General features: G+C 42.3%; 2 protein-coding genes across 2 annotated transcripts in view; one reads left to right on the top strand and one right to left on the bottom strand.

Annotated features, from left to right (window-relative positions):
- The window catches only part of chd6 (chromodomain helicase DNA binding protein 6), a 98,834-nt gene that overhangs the window by 28,003 nt on the left and 46,681 nt on the right, over window positions 1-24,150 (bottom strand). The window contains exons 5-20 of the mRNA XM_083971564.1: window positions 15,933-16,086; window positions 15,323-15,472; window positions 15,033-15,098; window positions 14,725-14,786; window positions 10,333-10,450; window positions 8,927-9,013; window positions 8,442-8,579; window positions 7,145-7,266; window positions 6,021-6,264; window positions 5,752-5,928; window positions 4,993-5,136; window positions 4,488-4,586; window positions 4,089-4,245; window positions 2,747-2,957; window positions 2,396-2,591; window positions 84-248 (exon numbers count right to left, since the gene is read on the bottom strand). Coding sequence (XP_083827690.1) covers window positions 84-248; window positions 2,396-2,591; window positions 2,747-2,957; window positions 4,089-4,245; window positions 4,488-4,586; window positions 4,993-5,136; window positions 5,752-5,928; window positions 6,021-6,264; window positions 7,145-7,266; window positions 8,442-8,579; window positions 8,927-9,013; window positions 10,333-10,450; window positions 14,725-14,786; window positions 15,033-15,098; window positions 15,323-15,472; window positions 15,933-16,086 — 2,290 coding nt within the window. The remainder of the gene's footprint in view (window positions 1-83; window positions 249-2,395; window positions 2,592-2,746; window positions 2,958-4,088; window positions 4,246-4,487; window positions 4,587-4,992; window positions 5,137-5,751; window positions 5,929-6,020; window positions 6,265-7,144; window positions 7,267-8,441; window positions 8,580-8,926; window positions 9,014-10,332; window positions 10,451-14,724; window positions 14,787-15,032; window positions 15,099-15,322; window positions 15,473-15,932; window positions 16,087-24,150) is intronic.
- cimap1b (ciliary microtubule associated protein 1B) lies at window positions 20,643-23,475 on the top strand. Its single transcript, XM_083971170.1, has 7 exons — window positions 20,643-20,743; window positions 21,399-21,507; window positions 21,612-21,815; window positions 21,904-22,005; window positions 22,094-22,215; window positions 23,128-23,268; window positions 23,349-23,475. Exons 2-7 carry the CDS (start codon window positions 21,402-21,404, stop codon window positions 23,439-23,441), a joined length of 768 nt encoding a protein of 255 aa, XP_083827296.1. The 5' UTR covers window positions 20,643-20,743; window positions 21,399-21,401; the 3' UTR covers window positions 23,442-23,475.

Raw genomic sequence — 24,150 nt, forward strand, 5'->3', positions numbered from 1 at the left:
TACACACACGCACACACACACACAAAGGTCAGATTTCACGCCACCTCAGCAGGAGAAGACGTCTCGTGTCTTCAGCCTCTCACCCCGTTCAGGCTTCCTTTGCGGTTGATGTCCTGCAGGACGGCTTTGTCCAGGCCGAGCTTCAGACTGGCCTTGTCAAACATCTCCCTCTCGTACGAGTTCCTGGTGATCAGCCTGTAGACCTTCACCGCTTTGCTCTGACCAATCCGGTGGCAGCGTGCCTGAGCCTGGGACAGAGAGTGGACAGGGCAAAGACATGTGGAATAACTTCAGTATGAAGCTTCATGAAGTCAGAGCAACTGTGCACAGCTGCTTGTTACAGAAGACTGAACATCAGAGTAAGTACTCATATCAGTGCTTGTGATAAAAGATAATTTACTTTGATTTACACAGACAGGCCGACAGCAAATATTTTGACATATGATATTTTTTACTAGGTGTAATATTTATAATAACAATATTATTATGTTCTTGTATTTTATGTTTTATGCCACCAAGGTGACACAGTTTCGTCTTATGAAAATGATTGCTCATGGTGGAAAATATGGTTATATTTTCATATCACAATATCTCATTTCGAGTCTGAAGCTGAAATAGAAAGAATTCATGAGTTGACGTGCCGGGTTCTGAACCCGAGTAACTGAGAGATGGTGAGAAGTTCTTCAGTGTCATGAAACAAGTATGTGTCTGCCCACGTAAATCAAAATCACTCCAGGTCCAAATTAAATATTAAATCCAAATCACCTTAAAGGGATAGTTCAACATTTTGGCAAATTGGCCCATTGCCATAATTGCTATAGTCATAGCAGTAGGTTCGTTACCTTTAATTGTAGGTGTAAGCTATTTTTAGTACAGCGGAGCGCAGCAGCTGGCTGCTCAGAGCTACGCTATGGAGGCTAAGGGAATTTCTTGGTTTCCCTCATTAAACTCATCAAATACAAAATCCCAAAACTCCACAGCGCTTTTGTAGACAAGTTGTGACCTGCACAACCACCACGCTATGAGATAATGACGGAACGATACGAAACGGAGCCGTTTTCGAGGTAAATTCATACAAAACCGCTGATGCGCGTTGCGTTCAGGGACAGTTTTTCAGCAAGCAGTCTCCGTATTTACCCTGTATTTACCTCGAAAACGGCTCCGTTTCGTATCGTTCCGTCATTATCTCATAGCGTGGTGGTTGTGCAGGTCACAACTTGTCTACAAAAGCGCTGTGGAGTTTTGGGATGTTGAATTTGATGAGTTTAATGAGGGAAACCAAGAAATTCCCTTAGCCTCCATAGCGTAGCTCTGAGCAGCCAGCTGCTGCGCTCCGCCGTACTGAAAATAGCTTACACCTACAATTAAAGGTAATGAACCTACTGCTATGACTATAGCGATTATGGCAATGGGCCAATTTGCCAAAATGTTGAACTATCCCTTTAACAATGTGTCACGTGACCTACAGATCATATTCTCCACATGTAGATGTAAAAGAGGGTCAAGGTTGTTTTTTCTCACTGAAAATGAAAAGTCAGTCGTTCACACAGATATCACAGTGTCTGCCCAAATTATCACAATATGACGGTGACGGTGTGACGCTATTTGCATATGGTCTGCAGCCAACGATAACACTGTTCTCATGTTTATTCCTGTAAAGAACGAACGTGCTAATGTAAACAAATAAACAAAAACATCAAGAATCGGCTGTGAGTCACTGATGACACAAACACTAAACCAAACCTGTGATGTGAAGTAGGTTTAGTGCTTGTTGTGTATCTCTGCACCAGAGGAAACTCCACATGCACATGCACACACACACACGCACACACAGGCACTGCAGCTTATTGACTCCCTGACCTCGATACAACCTTCAGATTGAGGCTTGTTCACTCCGTCCTTTCTTACACTCAGTTGTTTGAGCATGTGAAGGAAATATTGAGATGTTCAATATTCTCAAAAAAATATCAAGCTCAAACCTGTTTACTCTCACTGTTTTGTTCATATAACTTAACTGCTGTGTGTTTTAAGCACAAATCAACAAGAAATAATATTAAACAAATGAATCAAAATCTAAATTGATGAGGTTTTTTGATGAATAATGAGCTGTAACGGTAAACATCTCTGTACAAATTTGTCCATCTGGATAATTATCTAAATGTTAAATGGATTCTTAAATATCTAAACAGCTGATGATGAACTTCTGCAGGTCGATCACAGCGATGGACCAGATTCATTGTGACTGACTGATTATTTGTGTTGACCCGACAGGACCAGTGAACCTGCGCTGTATCAGACTCACACTCTGCGCTCACTTCATTATTTGAGGGAGAGTCGCACATTTTGTCATCTGCTTAAGTCAATGATCTCCAGTCATCTCTCACTCTGCACCCACCTGCAGGTCGTTCTGTGGGTTCCAGTCCGAGTCGAAGATGATGCAGGTGTCAGCCGCCGTCAGGTTGATGCCCAGTCCTCCGGCTCTGGTGCAGAGTAGGAAAACAAAGCGGTCCGAGTCCGGCTTACAGAACCTGTCGATGGCGGCCTGCCGCAGGTTTCCTCGCACGCGGCCGTCGATGCGTTCGTACGTGTAGCTGGAGAAAACACGGACAGATGTATGTATGTCAGGGACAACGCTGCATCTCCTCCTCCTGTCTGAGGAAATCACACTCTCCACTTCCCTGTTTCTCTCTCAGCACTTTCTTTCATTTTCATCCACTCATTCAGTTTCTCCTCCCTCTCTTCTCACCGTCTCTGGATGAGGTAGTCCTCTAGGATGTCCAGACAGCGGACCATCTGGGAGAAGACCAGCACTTTGTGTCCCCCGGCCAGCAGTTTGGGCAGCAACTTGTCAATCAGCACCAGTTTACCTGCTGCCTGGATCATGGCCTGCAGCTGGAAATCCAGAGCATCTGGACTGTGGTACTTCCTGAAGCTTTCTAATATCTTCTCTTCAGCTCCTGAAAGAGACAAAAGCACGGAGGTGAGGGGTGGAGTTAGGAGATGAGTAGATGGTCTGAAGTCGCTTAGGAGGGTTTGAATGTAGTCTCTTTATAAGTCAGGGGATTGTTTGTAATGTAATAAACTAATCAGAATGACTCCTCCTCTTCCTTTAACAGCCAGGTGAGGCTGTGCTGTAGTGGACAGAAGCTTCTCAGCAGAGGAAACAGCAGCTGGATCCTCAGGTACAAAACAGTGAAGTGAGGATGCAGTAAATGATTTTATAGATTTTCTTAAGTGAATAATAAATAATAACAGCACAGTGTGTAAGTTCACAGACGGCGTGAAAGTCTCCATGTTTTAGGAAGTGATAACCAGTGTATGTGTTTAATGTGCAGCCTGGTTTGATTCTCAGGTGATTAAATGAACGTCAACAAACGGCCAGGTGTAACAGCTCCACAGTGACCACACTGATGAAAGTGACACCATCATGTCAGAATATGTGAAATACTGAAAGTCTTCTTCATCCACTGATCATAGGTGTGTCTGTGGGATGTGGGAGCTGAGCCAGAAAACGTCACCACTGTGCATTGTGCAGTTCTGAAAAGGATCTGGATTTTTAGTTCCTCAGTAAAAGAAAATATTTCAGACATTTCTTTCTCTATTTACAGAACTGAGGGTGCAGTTAAAATGCCTCTTTTATATCAGGACACATCAGGGTCAAATAGAAAACAAACAAACAAAAAACCCTGAAAGAATAAGAAACTGAAATGAAGACAGAGTGAATTAATGTGTTGACCTCACATTGTTTTTCCTATTTTCATTCTGTTTTCCCAGTTCTAACCTCCACCTGACCTGACTTGCTGTATTTATCTTATCTTATTCTAGTTCTGCATTTTGATGAAAAAGAAAAAAATAATTAACATGTAAAAAGAACATAATAGAAAAGAATATATTCTACTTTTTTAGCAGTGTTGTTCACAATTCAACTTCTAATTAACTGCAAATCACTGCCTTGTTGTTTGATAACAATGTCATAGTGATGTGTTGTGAAAATTTAACAATTAATTTGAACAAATAATTTCTTATTATAGTTGATGTGTCAGTATAAAGAGGTGCAGTAACCGCTGATTGTGTGTGTGTGTGTTCACCTGTGATCAGATAGGGATGGTTGCAGCACTTGCGGAGCTCCATCATGGTGTTGATGAGATTGGGCATGTTGTGCTGGTTGGCTCCTTTGGACAGGAAGGAGAAGTTCTTCTCTAAGATGGCTCGGTAGTATTTCTTCTGGATGTTGGTCAGCTCCACCTACAACACACACACGCACGCACACATATACATACACACATAAACACACACTATAGATCATTCTGCTCTTATACTGAAACTTTTAATGCACTTGACTTTAATTTCATTCTGAACTTAGCTGTGATTAAAGAAACTAATAAAGACTTAAGACTAATAATTCTGATAAAAACACGAGTCTCATTAGTGCCTCATTACGCCGCCACTCTGGTGAATTTATGCTCGGTGCTGTTTGTCTCCTCTACCTCGATGATGGTCTCCTCTTTAGGCGCCAGGTTCTTCTCCACATCGTCCTTCAGCCTCCGCAGCATCATGGGCTTCAAGATAGCCTGAAGCTTCTTTACCTGGTTGATAGGAGGAGGAGGAGGAGGAGGAGGAGGAGGAGGAGGAGGAGGAAGAGGAGTCAGTGTCATATGCCTGAAAATACCACACACCAACAGTTTTTCAAAATAAAACATATTTTTGTTTTAAGAGAAAGAAGAGAGATGTAAAAGTCATAGCTGAGCCCAAGAGAACAAATCACAGAGCCACAGAGCTGCTGAAGGACACCGCCAACTCCCTGTTTCTGCTTTTAGTTAGTAGTTAAAAACCTTTCTACACGATGTGAAAATCTGTCATCCCACCTACATTACCCACAATGCAACTCTGCCACAGAGTTCAACCAAAGCCTGCAGCAAAGATGTAGAGCGAGGCGAGCCCCAGACTCAGGTGACATCAGTGTATCTGTTTCCTGGTATCACCTGAACGTACCTGTTCGTCTGTTTTGAGGTCTCCGAACTCTTCCAGGAAGCTGCTTTCGGAGGGAAACTGCAGCGGCTCCAGGAAATTCAACAGACTGAACAGCTCCTCCACAGAGTTCTGCAGGGGGGTTCCTGTCAACAGAACCTTGTGTTCCTGTAGGAAACATAAGACACATTTAGGGAAAAAAAACACTTGAATGAAAATGAATTCTGTCGTACAGGGCGAATATTAAAAGGTTGGTTCAACAGCTGCTGGAGTTAATGTCATTTAACTGCTGCAGGAGAAGAAACTAGGGACAGGAAAGGGAACAGGAAAAACTCTGTAGGTTCACATTAACGCTGTGAGTGTATCAAAAGGCTTTGGCCAAAGACAAGTGCACACAGCCTGTATTCAGAAACCAGCCATCAGAACTTTTCTGAGATTGTGACGTTACAACAAAGCAGTCACCAAGCCCCACCCACCTGGACCCACCAACCAACACTTGCAGGATTTGGTTTCTCTGAGTGTTTTACCTGAAATCTGCAACATTTTTTATTGGATCACTCAGAAAACAGTCAGCCAATCAGAAGGCGCCGACCTTTGAAATCAGGTTGGTAAAAACATATCTGAAGCAGCTGTTTGCAAGTTTGCAGCTTCAAACACACACACACACACACACACACACACACACACACACACACACACACACACACACACACACACACACACACACACACACACACACACACACACACACACACACACACACACACACACACACACACTGACCAGGTTCATGAGCTTCAGCCCCTCCAGCAGTTTACAGTTCCTGTTCTTGAGTCGATGAGCCTCATCGATCACCACGCAACGCCAGTGCAGCTTCCTCAGCTCTGGACAGTCGGCCATGATCATCTCGAAGGTGGTGATGAGCCCGTGAAACTTCAGCACGCCGGGGAGGGTGTTACCCTGATGACAGAAGAGAGGGGGGAAGGAGGAGATTGTTTAGATGGGGGGGGGGGGGGGGCGCATTTTCAAGACAGTGATAATTTCCGCTCTACCTGTGGATCTCTGTAATACATCTCGTACTGCAGGATCATCTGCCGGCTGATCTGCGAGCCGTGGTACACGATGACGTTCATGTTCGTCCATGTGCGAAACTCCCTCTCCCAGTTGGTGATGGTGGACAGGGGAGCGATGATGAGGAAGGGGCCGCGGATCCCCATGTTGAAGATCTCGTACAGGAAGGTGATGGACTGGATGGTCTTTCCCAAACCCATTTCATCTGCCAAGATGCAGTTTTTCCTGCGCAGAAGAGTGTGAGAGGAGTCAGTTTACGGAACAGTCTGAACAAGGAAACCAAAGAAGCAAGATCAAACAGTATATTTAAAAAAACTGTGAAAAATAATATGATTCAGAAATATGACCTGGTGTAAATGTAATAAAACCACACGTAAAGGTGTACACACATACATGTGCATAAGTGTCTGCGCGTGTAAGTGTGAAAATGTATGTTTGTATGGTTTTATATACAGATATTGGTGTTTATGTATTTATGTGCATATGTGCGCATGTGATGGTAAATTCATATGTGTGTTTATACTGCATGTAGCATGTCAACACTTCATACCTAGCTTTTAGAACCTGACGAAGGTCTCAGGACCGAAACGTTGCTCAATAAAACCTCTGCAAGTGATGACAGTGTGCGGGAGCTTTTTCTCACGTTACTCGACCACCAGGTCTTCTCCTACGCACCTGTCCGTCTGTGCCGGTGTGCACAAGTTTCAGCCTGCTTTTGAACACTTCATACCTAGAAATTTACTAAGATGATGAGCAGCTAGCTGGGCTGCAGCCATTTTTGTTGTAGACGTTGTTTGTTGATGTTTTTCTTCTTCTACTTCCATTTCTTCTTTGCTTGGATGTATATTATCTGATTTGTGAATTAATTCTTTGTAACAAGGGGTAGACAATATAAGTTTGCTTCTTTCTGCCCCCTTTCATTCAAGAGTTACAGTATTGTCATTCTTTTTATGAGTTTTATTTTGTTTTTGTTTTTATGCTTGATAAATGAATGAAATAAATAAATAAACTAAACTAAAAAAACTAAAAGAAGAACAAAGATGTGAGAGAGATGTCGCTGCCATGACCGACACAGTAAGTTGTGTGCGTGTTTGTGTCTATTTACCTGTTGTACCAGTTAAACAGTAACCAGTTCATTCCCTCTAACTGGTATTCTCTGAGCTGGTTTCCGTTGCGGTAATCTCTGGAGTTCACCAGCTTCTGCCATTTGTCTGGAAGAGGACGTTCCTGTCATAAAAACACACACACACACACACAATGTAACTCACTTCATCTTCACTGAATCACTCACTACGCAGATTTTATCCGCTGAAAGCAGCGGGAGGATCAGATCACATATTACAACAGCTCCTCAGTCGATCAGACGAACTGCTCCAGCTTTTAGAGGTGGGAGAGAAAGTGAAGGTTGAATAGACAACTAATAAAATAAGCAGCGTGACAGACTGATGCTGCCAGTACGTAATAAGTGATGATACTAATTGAAATGAATAAAGGCAAAAGAGCAGGAACAATTTTCTCGGGTCTCACTTTGCTTCTCTGACGAGGTGAAAGAGACTCAAGGAAAATTGCTGCTATTTAAGCTGCAATTTTCTGTTCAGTATCCGGTGAAGCTGAAACGTTAGCGTGCTCAAACAACTGACGGCTTCAAACATGACTGTCGCAAAACTGACATCAGACATCAAATGATCTCTGGGCTTCATGGAGACGCCCGCACTCTGAAAAAGTAAAGCCAGTATGTGGAGAGGACAGATGTTTCACATGGGTTTGTTGTGGCCAACGAGGTGAAACACTCTGCAGAAGAGCATCACCATGGTGTAAGACCACAAACACTGTAGCTACACTGCTCGGGTATGAAAGAGTGAACTACAGCCTTGAAATTTCTAGAAAGTTTTAAAACACACCATCAGCAATGCTACTATACATGAGTTTTACCAGACGGCTCAGCAGACAGTGTGTCTGTCTTGTGGGCTTTTGCAGACTATTGTGAGACATAATAAAATGTTACTCCACTTATTCTTTGATCTCCATGACAAACACCAGGCTAACAACTCTTAACAAAAACACAAAAACAGGGAATAAAGGCACAACACTGCAAACTGATCGACTATCTTGTCGTATGTGTTGTTATTACTTCATCATCCTGTATTTTTTTTGTCCTTTCTGGGTTTTTATTTCAGAGGATTTTGACTGAAACACCAGAACGCCAAGCAGGAGGGAGCCCTGCTATGTCACTTTATAGATTTTCTTCTCACACAATAAACATGTTGTTGTTGTTGCCAAGATCTGAAAATTGCTGCTTCCTTCTTGGGCCTGGACCTGTGTTGTCTTCTCTCTCTCATTAGTGTTGAACTACAGTTTCTCCTGCATGGTGTTTCTTTGTGTCTCATTGTGTCTCTACTCACCATGTGTCTCAGGTCGGCCGGCAGCTTCTGGATCCCCTCAAACTCTTTGATCTTCTCTGGGTCCAGGTCCTCCTGCAGCTCCCACGTCGCCTCCTCGTACGAGAGACTGCACCACTTAACGAGGTAATGGGTCACCTCCTGCAGCAGCACACACACACAAACACACAGCGTGAGTGTGTAAGTGTGAGTGCGTGTGTGTGTGTGTGTGTGTGTGTGTGTGTGTGTGTGTGTGTGTGTGTGTGTGTGTGTGTGAATGAATGAATGAATGAATTTATATTTATTTAAGTGTCATGCACCAATAAAAGTGCCCAGCCTATAATAAGGGCTTACAAGACACATCATCTGTTGATGTGTGTGTGTGTGTGTGTGTGTGTGTGTGTGTGTGTGTGTGTGTGTGTGTGTGTGTGTGTGTGTGTGTGTGTGTGTGTGTGTGTGTGTGTGTGTGTGTGTGTGTGTGTGTGTGTGTGTGTGTGTGTGTTACGCACCTCTCCGGTCTCAGTATCCGTAGTGACAGCCACCTCCAGCACTCTGTCCACCTCAACGTAGTCCGGGTTAAATAAGTCCTCATCGGGCTGAGAAGAGACAAACAGTGGAAGAGCAACAGCAGCTGATTATTGATTATTCATTGGTAATCAGGACTGAGATCAGAGAACGGATTGAGAAACAAGCTGAGGAAATTTACAGGTACAGTGAGTAACTTCTGCTGCCAAGCGACTCGGTTCCATTGAGTGAGATTATCCTGGTAACGGTAACATGTTGTTCAGGACGCGTGCTCCTCCTTGTCTACATAGCAAACACACCAGGTGATAATAACTGTTAAACACTGAATAAACCTGCAATCAATAGAAAGAAAACCACAAAATGTGGCAACATAGCGCACACTTAGACTGTATGGAGGATCGAAGAAGCCTGATTCGAAACACATTGCTTAGTAAATCATAGATCCTCCATACAGCCTAAGTGTGCGGTATGTTGCCAAATTTTGTGGTTTTCTTTCTATTGATTGTACTTTTACGCCACACTACCAGCACCTCGACTGTTCGCTGTGCACGGGCATTTTTCTAATTTTTAATTACTGAATAAACCTGTTACGTATTTTAAGTCATTGTTTGACAGATGACAGAGGTGAAACCGCTGCTAACGTTTGTTCTGATCGTTTCTCTCATAACTTCTGAATCAGACGTTCAGCAGGTCTTTTATCTGCAGTTGAATCATCCACAGAGGAGTCCTCTTCTCCATAACAAACAAACCAGGGGGTTACAAAGGTTAGGGTTAGGGTTTGTAAGGCTCAAGTTGTTTCCAGACATTTAATGTGGAGAAGTTGTAGATCGGAGTTTGTTGTAAGAACAAATTGAAAACTTGGTGGTGAGACGTCACTGGTTATTACACTATTTATTCTAACATATTTAGGCAGACAGGCTGCCTCTGTTGTGCAGTAAAATGGACTTGTCCACATCCTTCCTAAACCCTGCTGCCTATATAGAGACCACTGCACTGCTAATTTTCAACCCCCGTTTACCTTCGACATTCGTTCTGAGCAGCTTTAATTAAGGTCAACAATGAGGTGTGACAAGGTCTGCAACCATGAAGTTTGAGTTATTCAGCAAAGGCTAAATTATGCCTTTATGTCAGAGAGTTGCCAGGTTACAGCATGTTGGAGTTAACCTGTCGACCTTTACAGCACTTTCAACATTTGATGAATGTGCTGTGAATTATTAGCCATTGTGACCCGATCATTACACACCTGAAGTAATCAGTGCTGCATGTTCGTGATGAAGTAGATGGTGTCGGTAATGGCTCAGAGAGATAATAAAGTATGAACTCAGAGAGAGAAGATGAGCCCTGAGTCCAGTCTTGAAGATGCAGATGAGGACTGAAGGTGAAGCGTTACCTCGGTGAACAGATGTTTCATCTGGGCCTGTTTGGTCCTGAAGCGTTTTATCTTCTGGTGGATTCTAGGATCCTTCTCCAGCTCCTCCAGAGTCGCCCATTTACAGTGAAGGTAGGAACTAAAACAACAAAAAGACAAACATGGCTTTTAGCTATTAGCTTAATCTTTTGTTATATAAAGGTTTAAACTCAAGGCCCGTAAAGAGTTAAAACCAAGGGGGCAGTTGTCGGTCTGAGAAGTGAAGCTCACTTCCGCGTTCAAAAAACTGCAATCCCCCCGGCTTCCTCTGGGGGCTGGTGTCAGAAGAGAGCATTCCCCATAGACCCCCATGTTAAAATCGCCGATTTTACATCCTCAATAAACATGTTAAAAGCCTGGTGTCAGAACGTTTTTTCGTCTCAATCGATAGTTTCTACCCCCGCACACACTCTGAGCGGGGTGAATTTTTTTTAAACTCTACCGTTTTACTGTTATTAGGTTAAAACTCTGGCCAATTAGGGCGCGGAAACGTTGAGTGACAGGTCCGAGCAGCTCCGTGGACAGGCTGCTTCGAGGCGAGTGGGCGGGTTCTCGGCCGGCCAATCCAACATGGCGCTGTTCAGGCCGCCATATTTGAGTCACAAAAACGACTCCCCAAAACCAATGGGTGACGTCACGGACGCTACGTCCATTCTTTTTACAGTCTATGGTTAAAACACAGAAACTGCTCCTTAAAACCAGCTGTCAGAACTTCTATGACTTTGTGATGTCACAGCAAAGCAGTTACCAAGCTAAACCCACCAGGACCCACTCATTAACAGTCAGCCAATCAGGAGAGAGACTCAGAGCCTCCTCTTCTGATTGGCTGACACCGACCTGTTGTTACTAGAGAACCAAAGAGAAGCTGAGAGAAGAGATGTAAATCCACGTACATTTTAAATTTTTTATCTTCTCATGGATCAACACTTCAGATAAAACACAGAAGAAGAGCAAAATATGGAACCTTAAACCTTCTTCGTGCATGTTTCGAGACAATCTAATAATACGTGTATGATACATTTACTCAGACGGTTTTATCAAGAGAGATGTGGGACATTAGCAAAGCTTCAGAGCAGTAAGAGACCTTGGTGTAAGCAATCATTAAATGACCTGATCATTTCATTCCCAGCTCATGGAAATTAATTGAAACATAATGAAATGGTGTTTAGAGAAGCTGTTCAAGCATCAAAAATAAAATCATGAATAAATAAAAGCACAGAGGATCGATGAGGCAGGAGCAAAACACATGAATGTGATCCATCCATCAGCACTTACAGTAGCAAGAGGTTTAAAGAAGTAGCAGCCATGAAGAACTGTTTCACAACACACACACACACACACACACACACACACACACACACACACACACACACACACACACAGCTGACTCTAACAGAATGACATGTATGATTTAATCTATAAACCACGATCTATAAATGGACAAACATAAATGTCAGAGCTGTGCTCAGTGTACAGTGCTGTACCATGCAGTTACTAAACTGCCTGTGCAGTTTGATAATGCATTATGTATAATAATGATTTTTTTTTTTTACAGTACAAATATTATACTTTTCTGTACCTAATAATTTGTGAATCCATTATTCTAAATGGAGCCACAGAAAAGTAAAGTATTCACATCCATTCGTTTTGAATTAACGCAGGCAAATCTGCGATGTTTTATTCATCACCCTGGAGAATAAATTACGATCATAATAACGGCTGTATATCTGTGTAGGACTTTTCTTAAAGATACAAAGTGCAGGAACAAACAGGAGGGTCTCTGGAGAAGAGCTGAGCCTCAGTGAGATGATGAAAAACTCTCCAGCTGAGAAGCACTTCGCGACTGCACTGCTGAGAAACAGTCTGTGTGTGCAAAGTCTACGTCCCTGGAGACCTTAGAGCCATAAAAACTATTAACTAACAGCTCCGACAAAGTCAAGTCCCCCCCCACCCACCCCGATACGGTTTCATCAGTCATGAGGGTGACTTTTAATCCACCCAGGACTTGTTGTAGATTAACCAGGGACCATTTCTTTGACGATGTGAGTATCTGGAATCAGGTGGCTCGGTCTACAACCGCAGTTCCTCTCATCTCAGTCCATGTGAGTCTTCATTCTACTGACAAAGCGTGAGCTCCAAATGTTAGTCTGAGCCAGGGTAAGGTATAGTGTCCTCTCCTTTTGTTCATGGCAGGAGAAAAGCTCAGACATTGCTAATGTCAACTTAAAACAACAGCTGCATCTGGCAAGTGCATAAAATACCACTTCTGTAAATCTCTGACTGCCTTGGAATGTGCAGTAATTGTAGATACATTAGTTAGCTTGTTTAATACACTTTTACATGTTCACTTACTGAATTTGACCGTGTGAAGTATCTTTGGATGGACACTAACTTTGATCATGAAGCAGGTTTTTCTGAGTGTCATGTTCTCCATCTATTGATCGCCAGAGGTGGCAAGTAACGAAGTACAAATACTTCGTTACTGTACTTAAGTAGATTTTTCAGGTATCTGTACTTTACTTGAGTATTTATTTTTCTGACGACTTTTTACTTTTACTCCCTACATTTATACGCAAAAATATGTACTTTCTACTTCTTACATTGTAAAAACAGGCTCGTTACTTTTTTTTTTTTTGACACGACGTAAAAGCACCGGTAAAAGATGTGACGAACTAGAGAGGGAAAGAGGGAGAAGAAGAGGGAGGGAGGAGGGAGAGAGAGAACCGAGTTACCAACTTGTACTGTAGCAGCGACATGGAGGCAGCAGCATGGAGGAAGGAAGCGATGGTCTACTATCCGACGGGGGGGGGGGTTTGAACACCATACAATCAGCGCAATATAGCGCATTTACCGCTTACGAGCGGCAAAGCGCAACCTGTCCATGTGCCTGTGTGTGTACGTGCGCGCGCACGCGAGAGAGACGGCAGGTGGACTGACTGGCAGAGATGAGAGGTGATGAAACAGCTGTTTAAAAAATATTATTATTATTATTTTGTGAGAGTCTGTGGCGGCTCAAACGTTGGGAAACACTGTCTCTGATCAGTTCAATCTTGATTATTCTGTCTGAACTTTTTTTGTTTAACAAAATTATCAAATGATGTAGGTTTCATTAACGGCAAAAATTCATTTTTACTTTTACTTTTACTTTGAAAGTACATTTCAGAGCCTGTACTTTCTTACTTTTACTTAAGTAAAGGAGTTGAATCAGTACTTCTACTTTTACCAGAGTAATTTTTTACACATGTATCTGTACTTCTACTTAAGTACAGAATATGAGTACTTTTGCCACCTCTGTTGATCGCACAGCACCTGTACATACATGTACATACACCCAAACCCACTGCACACAAAAAACAGCTCTGTCCATGGTGCTGTGACACTTGACCCCTAAACCGCCTGTATAAGCACTGATGTACATATCATGCCCACACAACGAAGGGACTTTTCATTAGCCATATACACTCATTTACTCACAGCACCAACTCATATACTCATTGCTACACCGTCCCCAAGACACAGTGATGCATGTCGCGCACACAAGCCTAATGAGTGAGATAAGGAAAAAGATGGATGGAGAATGTCCTGTTATTGTTATCTAATGCCAACTGAAGAATTCAATTTGTTTATTCGGGTGTTTTAACTCTTTTGTCTGGATCAGAAAAAGATGCAAATGAGAACTTGAATCAATGAGGGAAAAAACAACATGATTAGAAGATTAGTTGACTAAAGGAAAAATCTGAAGAATCAGATTGGACAATGGAAATTCTTTGTCTGGGACACCCTGAGAAATTAATAGAGTTCATTACATTGTATTAATGGTTTAGTCCATCTAAACACCATCATTGTTTTCACTCATAAACTCTATTACCTGTTGGGTCATTGAACACCATGTTTGTCTATTAGCAGTTTTGGAAATTACTTAAACACATTTTACTCCTGATCCTTTTGAGGTCTTTATACTCAACTATTAATCTATAATGGAGTATTTCCCTTTTATTTCTATTACTGTATATACTTCCACTCCAACACTTTACTTTATCCTTCATTACCTTTGATAGTTTTAGTTACACAAAGGTACTGTAAGGACTGGAGCAGCTCAGTTCACTGAAGCCTGCCCTGCACTGTCGGTGCATAATTCAGACTCTGGGTGCCCTGGTCTAAGCAGGTGGGCAGTGGATGTAAAAAGAAACACATTGATAACAGACAAAGTGGCACCGGAGCTGCGGTGTGCCACTGGTCTGACTCTGACAAGTCTCCATACTAACAAACAAGAAAGGCAGGAAAATTCAACTCTGTGACCCCTGAATGCAACGCAAAAACAAGAACACTCCAGGATATTCAACTGTGTGACTAAGCAATGATGAGGAGACTCACAAATTCCTGTACTTGACGTAAAACTCCTCCGTCTCCTCCGCTTGGTCCTCTGACGATGAAGTCTGGGGGGGGGGGGGGGGCAGACAGATTAAGAAACGCAGAGAGAGATAAATATATAAAGAGGAGCCGGGCTGTGGACTTAGGAATGAGGCAGAAATAAAACCGCCATCATATATTTCTGATCTATAAAAAAAATTTCATTCATGAAAGTGCATCGGTGAGATCTGCCTGTGTGTGTGTGTGTGTGTGTGTGTGTGTGTGTGTGTGTGTGTGTGTGTGTCTGCGTGTGTGTCGTCTTTCTTCTTCACCTCTTTCTTCACCGGTCTGACAGACAGAATTTTCTCAATGATGTTGGCTTCGTCCTCAGGTGGTTCCTGAGGGAGACAATGAGAGAGAGAAGATGAGCATCCCACTCAGATGAAGGTCAGTTCAGCGCTCAGCGACAGAGACTTCACAGGAAACGACTCACGATTCAAAGCCTCATCAGCAGTTATCAGACAACACATAAAGCTGAGAGCTGCTGGTAACAATCTGTCCACGCCGGCTGCATCAACAAGTGTTGAGTGCATCATTTTGTGTATTGTGGTTTTGATGTTACCTCAGCCTGCCATGCCAGAGCAGTGGCGTTCAGCGCTGAGATACGACCAGCTCCAAGAACAGCGATGGTCTCTCCATCATCATCAACAACCTTAAAGTCCAAATCCTCATTGTACTTCCTCCTCTTGACCTGTCGTCCCGAACGCCGCTTCTGCAAACCAGGAGTGAAGATACATTTAGGGAGAGGAGTTGGAGAGTAAGATAGGAGAAAGAGAAAGTGAGGAGTTGAGAGAGATGGCGACCGCATCAAAGGGAGATGAGAGGAAATCCAGATGTGGAATATATCACAGTAAGAAATGAAGGTGCACTGAAAGAGGGATGTAAAGAGAAAAGGAAAAACATAATAAGGTGATAGAGGAGGAAGTGTAACAAGAGAGAGAAGATGAGGGTGGGAGAGAGGGAAAGAGGGCAGAATAAAGGAAATTAGAGGATGTGAAATGTGAAATGAGACAAAGACGAACAGGAAGGAAATTGAAGTAGATGCTGCTCATTAGCGATTTTATGCCTGTGATGACTTACAGGACTTTGAATGCAACATATAACATCTTGAACAACACATCTGAAGCTTAATGTGAAATTACACTTTCTAATTCATCCACTGTGTCTCTCACCGCATTATCCAGGGGGTCCTGGCTGTCCTCTCCACCCATGTTGAGGGCTGACATTGAGGTAGTGTCGTCACTCTCTGCCCCCTCCTGGACAGCCACTTCCTGGTTTCTCCTCTTCCCCTTCTTCTTCTTCTCTACTGGCGCCGCACCAGGATCTCTGCGAGTGATGGAGACAGAAATGAAGACGGAGAAAGAGACACAGCAGGAATTCTGATGAGTAATTATCAGCTTCAGTCTCATGCAGCAGTGTTTTCTCACCGAGTCTGAAGTTTGACTGATCCCAGAGGATATGAGGAAAACTGGTTACTGTAGTTTTATCTGGCATCCAAAATCTGTTATTATCTGCTATCTATGTTATTTAATATTATTGTGATATATATATTGCTTAACAGTTTTAGAGTAGCACTGGAGCAAATCCCACCTGACACAAGGTGTACCCACAAACATACTGTAAACCTTACTCATGCAGCACCATTCAAAAGACAGTTAAAAAGTGCTTTATAATTTAAATATTAAATTATTAATAATAATACTTTTAATATTAATAAAATTTAGAAAAAACAACAGACACAAATGATACAATAGATAGATTTAGAAAGTTTAACAGTTTTGCAACATGGTGATTGGGTGGGTGAGGGTAGAAGGGACAAATCTGTGAATTTCAGGCTAATAAATAAATGCCAAAAATCACATATGGCAGGAAATATTATGAGATTTGATGTAATCAATTCAATCGACAGTCAGCTCAAGTCTAATCCTCACTTTCTACCAATTTCTCGTGGTATCATTATTTCCTGATAACCATGACAACGGACAACCACTGCTGAGACAAACCAGCTGGACATATGCAGGTTCGAGACTAAGGCTACCAGACGGCATATCCAGACTACAGTTCATTCAGGGGGGGAGATCACATGACTAATTTTCATATTTGCGGCATAATAATTTCCTTATATGAAAATATATAATAGATGGAATTGGAAATTAATGCATGTTTAGCTTCTATAATGTGTCAGGAGAGATTTAATCTGATAAGGGGTTTCATTTGAGTGCTTGGAGGGAGAGAGGTGTAACAGTGAACACGTAGCCTCCAGGAAAAGGATGGAAAAAGGAGCAGGATACTGAATGGGGGGAGGAAGAAGAGGAGAGGGAAGAGGAAGAAGAGGAGGAGGAGGAGGAGGAGGAAGAAGAAATAAAAAAATTCCAGCCGCTTCAACTTGAACTTAGAATAAAAACAAGGCACTCCCAGCTGATCCAAACACCCCCCTCCCTCCAGTCTAGGATAACATCCACTAACGGCTCCGACTGTGAGCTAATTAAGTCAAATGCAGCTTCACATGATGGGGTGGGGGGTGGGGGGTGGGTTCGTGTACACGCAGCCTGAGGGCAAGATTAGTCTGAAGTATTTTAACATTTTACAGAAAGCGGAGGGAGGGGGACTTTATATATATTTATATCCTGTTAACAAATACACTTTTAATTATGCATGCGCAGAACGACGGCCGACTAATTGGAACATGAAAAGAGAAGAATTTATTTTACACTACACTCTGTGAGAAAGCTTGTGCATGCTTTTCTGTGTCTGTGTGAACCATCTGATCCAAACAGGAAGTAGATACCCAACCATCAACAACCTTCTGAGTGTGTTTTTATACATGAGATTCACACATGAGTCACCCGACTGAACATGGCACATGTTTGAGCCCCTTCACCAGACTGAACGTCACACAGACACTGTGACTCATTCACATCACTCAGTTTGTCGTGTGCTCTCACCCTCTGAGCGTACACAGTCTTAATGAATGAGCTAAAGGTGCAAACCTAATTTTATATACACATGCCTATAATATTAATTATTAATGTTCTAACATTAAAGGGACAACGAGGAGTTTGTATTTGGTTATAAAAAAGTCTCACCTTAATGTGGATGAATCTACGTTACCCACACTTGTTAATGGGTCCATTTTCGATAAATATATTGTTTTGTCTCTATCATTATTTTGTTATTATTATTAGTGGTGGAAACACTGGGCGAGCCGACCAGCATTTCCTTACTTTCTGTTTCGTGGACGCTGCCCGGCGGGTCATGGGAATAACGGCGCCGAATCGCCGTTTATGGTCGGAACTACGACGATATCTGATCGTCTTTGAACCTCCGACTTGGGTTAGGGGAAATGAAAACATTCTTGGCAAGACGTCCGTCTTGCGCCGGTCCAAGAATTTCACAGTGCGCGCAGAGGCTCATGGTAAATGTAGTGTGAAAACACTTTGCTTTCCAAAACTCCTCATTGTCCCTTTAATCCTAATAATTTCTCCAAACTTTTGACTCAGTAAAGTCCCCAACCAAAACATGCAGTTGTAAAGTATGCTGCACTCAGGTGCTGCACTCAGGCCCCTCCTCTTAGACCATATTTGGTCACAGACTAGTCACAGAGACGACATCCATCTTTAATTTCAGTCTGTGGGCAAATGTCAACACATCAGACTGTAAACACCTCCTAATAAAATCTGTTTGCTGCAATTTATATTGAGAGATCAATGACCAATCCAACTCAGTCATGTGACATTGAGCCGACCAGCGGTGGAACTACAATCACTCAGTCAGAGAGTTTTTCTACCTGGAAAATGAGACACGTTAAGAAGAGTTAAAAAGAGTCATTTGGCCATGACTCGTTCTTCCCACCACCACTGACAATGAGAACATAAATTCTTCAACAGTCATGTTCTTGTAGATGCCAAAATGCACAGAGCTGGAGGGGGGGCGGAGTCAGGATGAGCAAAACAAGATTAATCTGCAGTCCTAGCTAATGCCCTCTCTCTCTCTCTCTCTGAGAAAAGACAAAGCAGCAGATTCAGATGGAATTAAAACTGCACCACAGGAGGATTTTCTAATCTTCTTCTGAACAAATCACAACCTGATACCAGGGCGCGACCTGGAAACGACCCAGAGTCAGTCCAGTCCACCAAACTCCTCCCTCTTCCCCCTTTCAGTGCATCTCTTTCCCCAGTCTTATCAGCTCTTTTCTCTCTCATATCATTACTTTTTCCTCCCTCCTTGCATCTCGTTCATAGCGATCGTCATCTATTCTCTCAATTAACTGTATCCCTGTTCATTCCCACCAGACATCTTTCCACTCGTTTCCACTCATCTGTAACTTCTCTCCCTCAGTCCCTCGTCACTCTGCTTCACGTCAGTGACTCATCTCCTCTCTCTTCCGCCATTTATTCACACTTTCTTTTGAACATTTTTCCCTTTTCTCATCTTCCCACTCATTAAACTCCACTGATGTCTCCGTCTGTCTTCCACATCACACCATCAGAGCCCTGACTTGTGTTACCTCTTGACAGAGTAACCCAGGAACACATCTGAGAGGTGAACTTGTCTCTTTGTGTATTCAGACCCTCACATGATGCTCTGGTCTCCTGTCGTGACCCTGCTCTACAGAGTCTGAGCTCTGAGCTCAGGTGAAACTCAGCAGATCAGGAAGTCGTTTTGTACCAGAGACACCTGGTAATAATAAACGCTTGGTGATTTATCTCTGCTTTCAGAGGGAGGCTTCACACTGTTTCAGACATTTTAGTTCACTGTAAAGTAGGTGTAATTTACATTGACACTTTTACTATCAGCTGATCAATAATCTCTCTGCTTGCTAAGATCTGGTGTTCGACCATTAATGGTTGAAACTGGATGGTTTTGTGAAGAAGAAGAAGAAGAAGAAGAAGAAGAAGAAGAAGAAGAAGAAGAAGAAGAAGAAGAAGAAGAAGAAGAAGAAGAAGAAGAAGAAGAAGAAGAAGAAGAAGAAAGAATAAAGAATAAAAGCAGATGTTAATCTATTAGGATGATGCACAAGGATGAAGGCTATTTATATATGAAACAGACAAACTCATTACCAGTGAAAGACAGGAGATGAGAAAACAAGTTCTTTACTAAGATAACCTATAGACTGTACAATTCATTTGACAAAAGTTTTATTTTATTTTCTTCTTGTAAGATTATGGGTGAGACACTAATTTGTAGCTTAATTTGTTGGTCACATCAGTTTTTGTTGTTATTTGTAAAGCTGGAGGATGGCACATGTACCCATACTGTGTACTTTCATGTAGGAGGAGCCTGATCAAAAAATAAAAAAATAAAAATTCAACGTCCACAAATGTTTGCTTTTGGAAACAAGATTTTGGCAAAAACAAAAACTATTATTTACAATAAAAGCTAAAATTCAAAGATAGATTTCATTCCATGTTTCTATCTGATTCAGAGGTAAGTTTGGTTTAGTTTAGTTTAGTTTAGTTTAGTTTAGTGAACATAACTATAAAATGCTCTGCTAAGTGTTTGTGTTTGTCTCAGATTGGACTGGTCTCATCTCTTTAAAACAGAACTTCCAACTTCGGTTTTTCATTTTAAAGACAATTAAAAATTATAAAACTAATTTCAACTTTGTTATTATATGGATTATTGATTGTTAACTGAAGGGCAAAATTGGAGACAGCAACAACCCAGAGATTCCAGCCTGTACTGTATATAACCAGGTTAAATCAAGTGTGACGTGCCTGTGGAGCCTGTTACAGTCTGTTTTATAGTTAATAAATCATTTACAACATCTCCACATTGCGCTCTGTGTGGTCACATAGTGGGAATTCCTGCACTGTTCAAACATAAACACACACACACACACACACACATATACACACACACCCGTCTTATCTCCATGGCAACGTTGTCATAGTGAAGTTGACAACCACTAAACATTCCATGTTTTGGTTCGAAGGATCAAACCTGACACAGGGGGACACGACCGGATCAGGACTACTACGAGGTAAAACACTTTATCTAACTATTTAGTGCTTTTAAATGTGTGTTTTGTAGATGATCTGTGGTTTAGTGGCCAGCTGCTCTGAGTGTGTGGCACACACGCTGTTAGTACAGTCTGTACGAACAGACAGCAGCTTCTTTATAATGTTACTGGTTCATTTGCACCATTTCAAATTAAAGTTTAGCCTATTTATTGAAACTGAATTTTAACAATTGATTAAATAGAGTTTGAGTGAACCAGAAGATGATAATCTGGTTTAAAAGTTAAAGTTTTGGTGCAAAATAACCTGTTTTCAAACTGATAATGTTACCAACAAACTGTCCAGTGGCATTAAACTTGACCTGCTTTGCACAGGTTTTGAAAAAATTCAAAAATTAACATCCAGTTTAGATATTTTTATTACTGTCACTTATTACACTCATTTGGGACACCTGTTTGCATTGGCACCTGTTTATATCTGATCTTAGGCTGCTCCAATAGAGGGTTTTATACAGCATAATAATATTATGTCCTGTGTTCAACGTGTCCTCTGTGGGCTTTAAATATGACCTGCAGCCTGATCTGTGGAGTCAACTGTGAAAGTGTAAAATAAAGTGAGGAGGAGGTCATGGTGCAGAATGTTTAAATGATTTGTTTTGGTCTTTCTCTTCCTCTCCAGGTGATGGCTGAACCCTGGGTTGGGAGCTGGAGGCCCCACAAGCCAAGAGGCCCCCCAGCTGCTCTGTATGGCAGCCCAGGCCCTAAGTACGCTCTGCCTGGACTCACAGGTGATGACAGAATCACCGCTCAGCCTTTATATTCCACCACAAACACAATTATTAACAACTGATCAATAACTGACCTTGTCTGTCTTCGTTTCCCTGTGATAAAGGTCTCACTAAGCATGACATGACCAAGGACAAAGCTCCGGCATTCAGCTTAGGGACTCTTCACGCCCAGAACCGTCCTGCTTTCTCGCCTGGACCAAAGTACCTCATTCCCTCCAACATCACCAGAAGGGGCCTAGACGGCACTCCTGCATTTTCCCTACACAGCCGCCCAAAGGAGCAAGGTCGGCTCCAGGTCCCAGGACCAGGTCAGTGAATTCCTCGTACTGGTTTTGTTCTCATTAAACAGTGAATTAATCCGAGTGAAAGCAACGTCTTCACGTCTCTTTGTCTCAGGTCAGTACACCCCAGAGCGTTCGACAAAGTCCATCTTCCGCTCGGCTCCTGCTTTCTCTCTGTCGTGGAGGAGCAAAGATGCGAGCTTGGACCACACACCAGGTAACACGCTCTACGTTCTATCGACTTCAATTCATCCCACGCTTCACGGCACAAACTAAATAAACTTCCCCTCTGGCTCTTTCCGCAGGTCCGGCGTCGTACAACCTGCCCCCCATGCTGGGGCCCAAGACTGTGGTGACGGCTGCGGCTCCCTCCTGCTCCCTGTACGGACGCATCAACAGAGGAAGCTTCCACGAGGATCTGAAGAAGGTACGTACTAGTCATCGGCCGTGCTGTCAGCCAGACAATGAATTGGGCCGCCAATGCCATGCTATGCTTTTATAATAAGTATTGGCCTATTTTACAAAAACGGTCTGAAGACACCAGAGTCAGTGATTGACGGGCATCATTGTTAGTGAAGTTTTAGAACAATGCTGGAGCAAAACAGTCAGACTTAAGGCTTCTCCTCGAGTTTTGTTTGGGCATCGTATTCAGTGAGAGAAGAAACAGAAACTTGCTGATGTGTTAACTATGCCAGCATGACAATGCTAAATGCAATCTATCAGAGAGAAACAAGCTTCAACATGTTGGCTGTACGGAGATGCTTTGAAGTATCAGACAACTATTTTAAACTATTTGCAGTGCATGTAAAGAACCAGTGATGTGATGTCTGTCTCTATCTCAATTAGAGAAATCCGCAGGATCATTCTAAAGCAGGAGACACTTGTTTTTTGGGGGGTTTTCTTGTTTCTTTCTTGTTTTTTTGCAGCAAATAAACTGGTACTGTAACTTAAAACAAAGATGCTGCTGCTCTGCACAATACTCATGCTGTTGTTGTTGTTGTTTTTTTCAATCAATGCAAGTTTACAACTTTTTGTTCTCTCACTAAAACCTTTTTTTAATAGATAGGCTATATAAGTTTTATTTAGAACTTTACCTGTAGACATTTAACATGTTTTCATTTAAAGTACACGGACTACAGACTATGTACAGATCTATTTAAAAGTGCTCAATACATAAATAAATAAATCATTAAGTGAATAAACTTAAATTCTATAATTTTATCAGTAAAAAAAATAACATTTGTATATGTTGGACAATGAAAAACCAGGGTTCACTAGGGTCACATCAGGGTTTACTAAAAACAACAAATCTGACTGTCTCCTTCTGTGTCTCCTCCAGACTCCGGGCCCGGCTGCCTACAGTGTGGTCGACCCAAGTGCCTACAGGCAGAAACCTCCGCGGTTCAGTATGGCAGGTCGTAACTTTACACCTGACGCATACACGAAGACACCGGGACCTGGAGCTCACTACTCTGAGAACGTAAGAAACCTCATTGAGCTTCAGTCGACCTCAGATATTGAGCAGTGTGTGTTGGTGTACTGAGACTTTTCTCCTCCCAGGTGACGACCACTCGAGCCAAAGCTCCGAGCTTCTCCTTCGGGCTGCGACACTCGCAGTACATTTGTCCTCTCATCGTGAATGTGGTGGAGTAATGTCACTCAGCAGCATTAAATAAAACAGACGGCCATCAGCTCAGAGCTCCTGAGATCTAATTCTTTCTGCCTCAGTTACAGAGCCTGGTTTGTACTTTATGACCAACAGCAGTATTTACACTGAATTAAAAAAACATTTGTATTTTAAAAAGTATTTTCAAACAAATTTCATCTCTCGGGTCATAACTATTTAGATCAGTTAATTCACATATTAATCAGGTGAGTGTGATCTGTCTGGTACAGTAGATCCAGGTTACATAAGATTACAAAGACTGTGATTGACGCACAACACAAATGTGTGGTCCATGAACACGCCTACACATGAATCGTGAGCAGAGGAGGGGGTTTAACTGTGGAAGATGTGTTTTCGCAACTGAACTAGATTCAGAAAAAGAACTCCTGTCAGTTTCTTTCACTCAGTTTTCAGCCTTCAGAAAAGCTCTCATGTCTTTTTTTCCTCCTCTGTCACATGCAGATTCATTGATTCAGTTGTTTCCAGTGCATTTTCACAATCGCACCATCACAGCAGCAGCTCCCACACTGTTTTATTGTGTTGTCCTGGATTTAAATAAAACTCCTCCCCATCTATTCTGATTCCTCAGTAAAACAGTAAAAAAAAAAAAATAAAAAAAAAATTCACCTCCAGGTGAGATATTTGTTACCAAGCCGACGACAGCCGCCTCTCTGGCTCAGCTCCATCAGTGCAAAC

Source organism: Trachurus trachurus (genome assembly GCF_905171665.1).
Source record: "Trachurus trachurus genome assembly, chromosome: 5".
Classification (NCBI taxonomy): Eukaryota; Metazoa; Chordata; class Actinopteri; order Carangiformes; family Carangidae; genus Trachurus; species Trachurus trachurus.

What these genes read in the sequence shown, in the direction of transcription:
- cimap1b (XM_083971170.1), top strand. Translation starts at nt 21,402, where the DNA reads ATGGCTGAACCCTGGGTTGGGAGCTGGAGGCCCCACAAGCCAAGAGGC. An exon ending in GCTCCAGGTCCCAGGACCAG is followed by an intron (nt 21,816 to 21,903) that starts GTCAGTGAATTC and finishes TCTTTGTCTCAG; the next exon opens with GTCAGTACACCCCAGAGCGT. An exon ending in GAGCTTGGACCACACACCAG is followed by an intron (nt 22,006 to 22,093) that starts GTAACACGCTCT and finishes CTCTTTCCGCAG; the next exon opens with GTCCGGCGTCGTACAACCTG.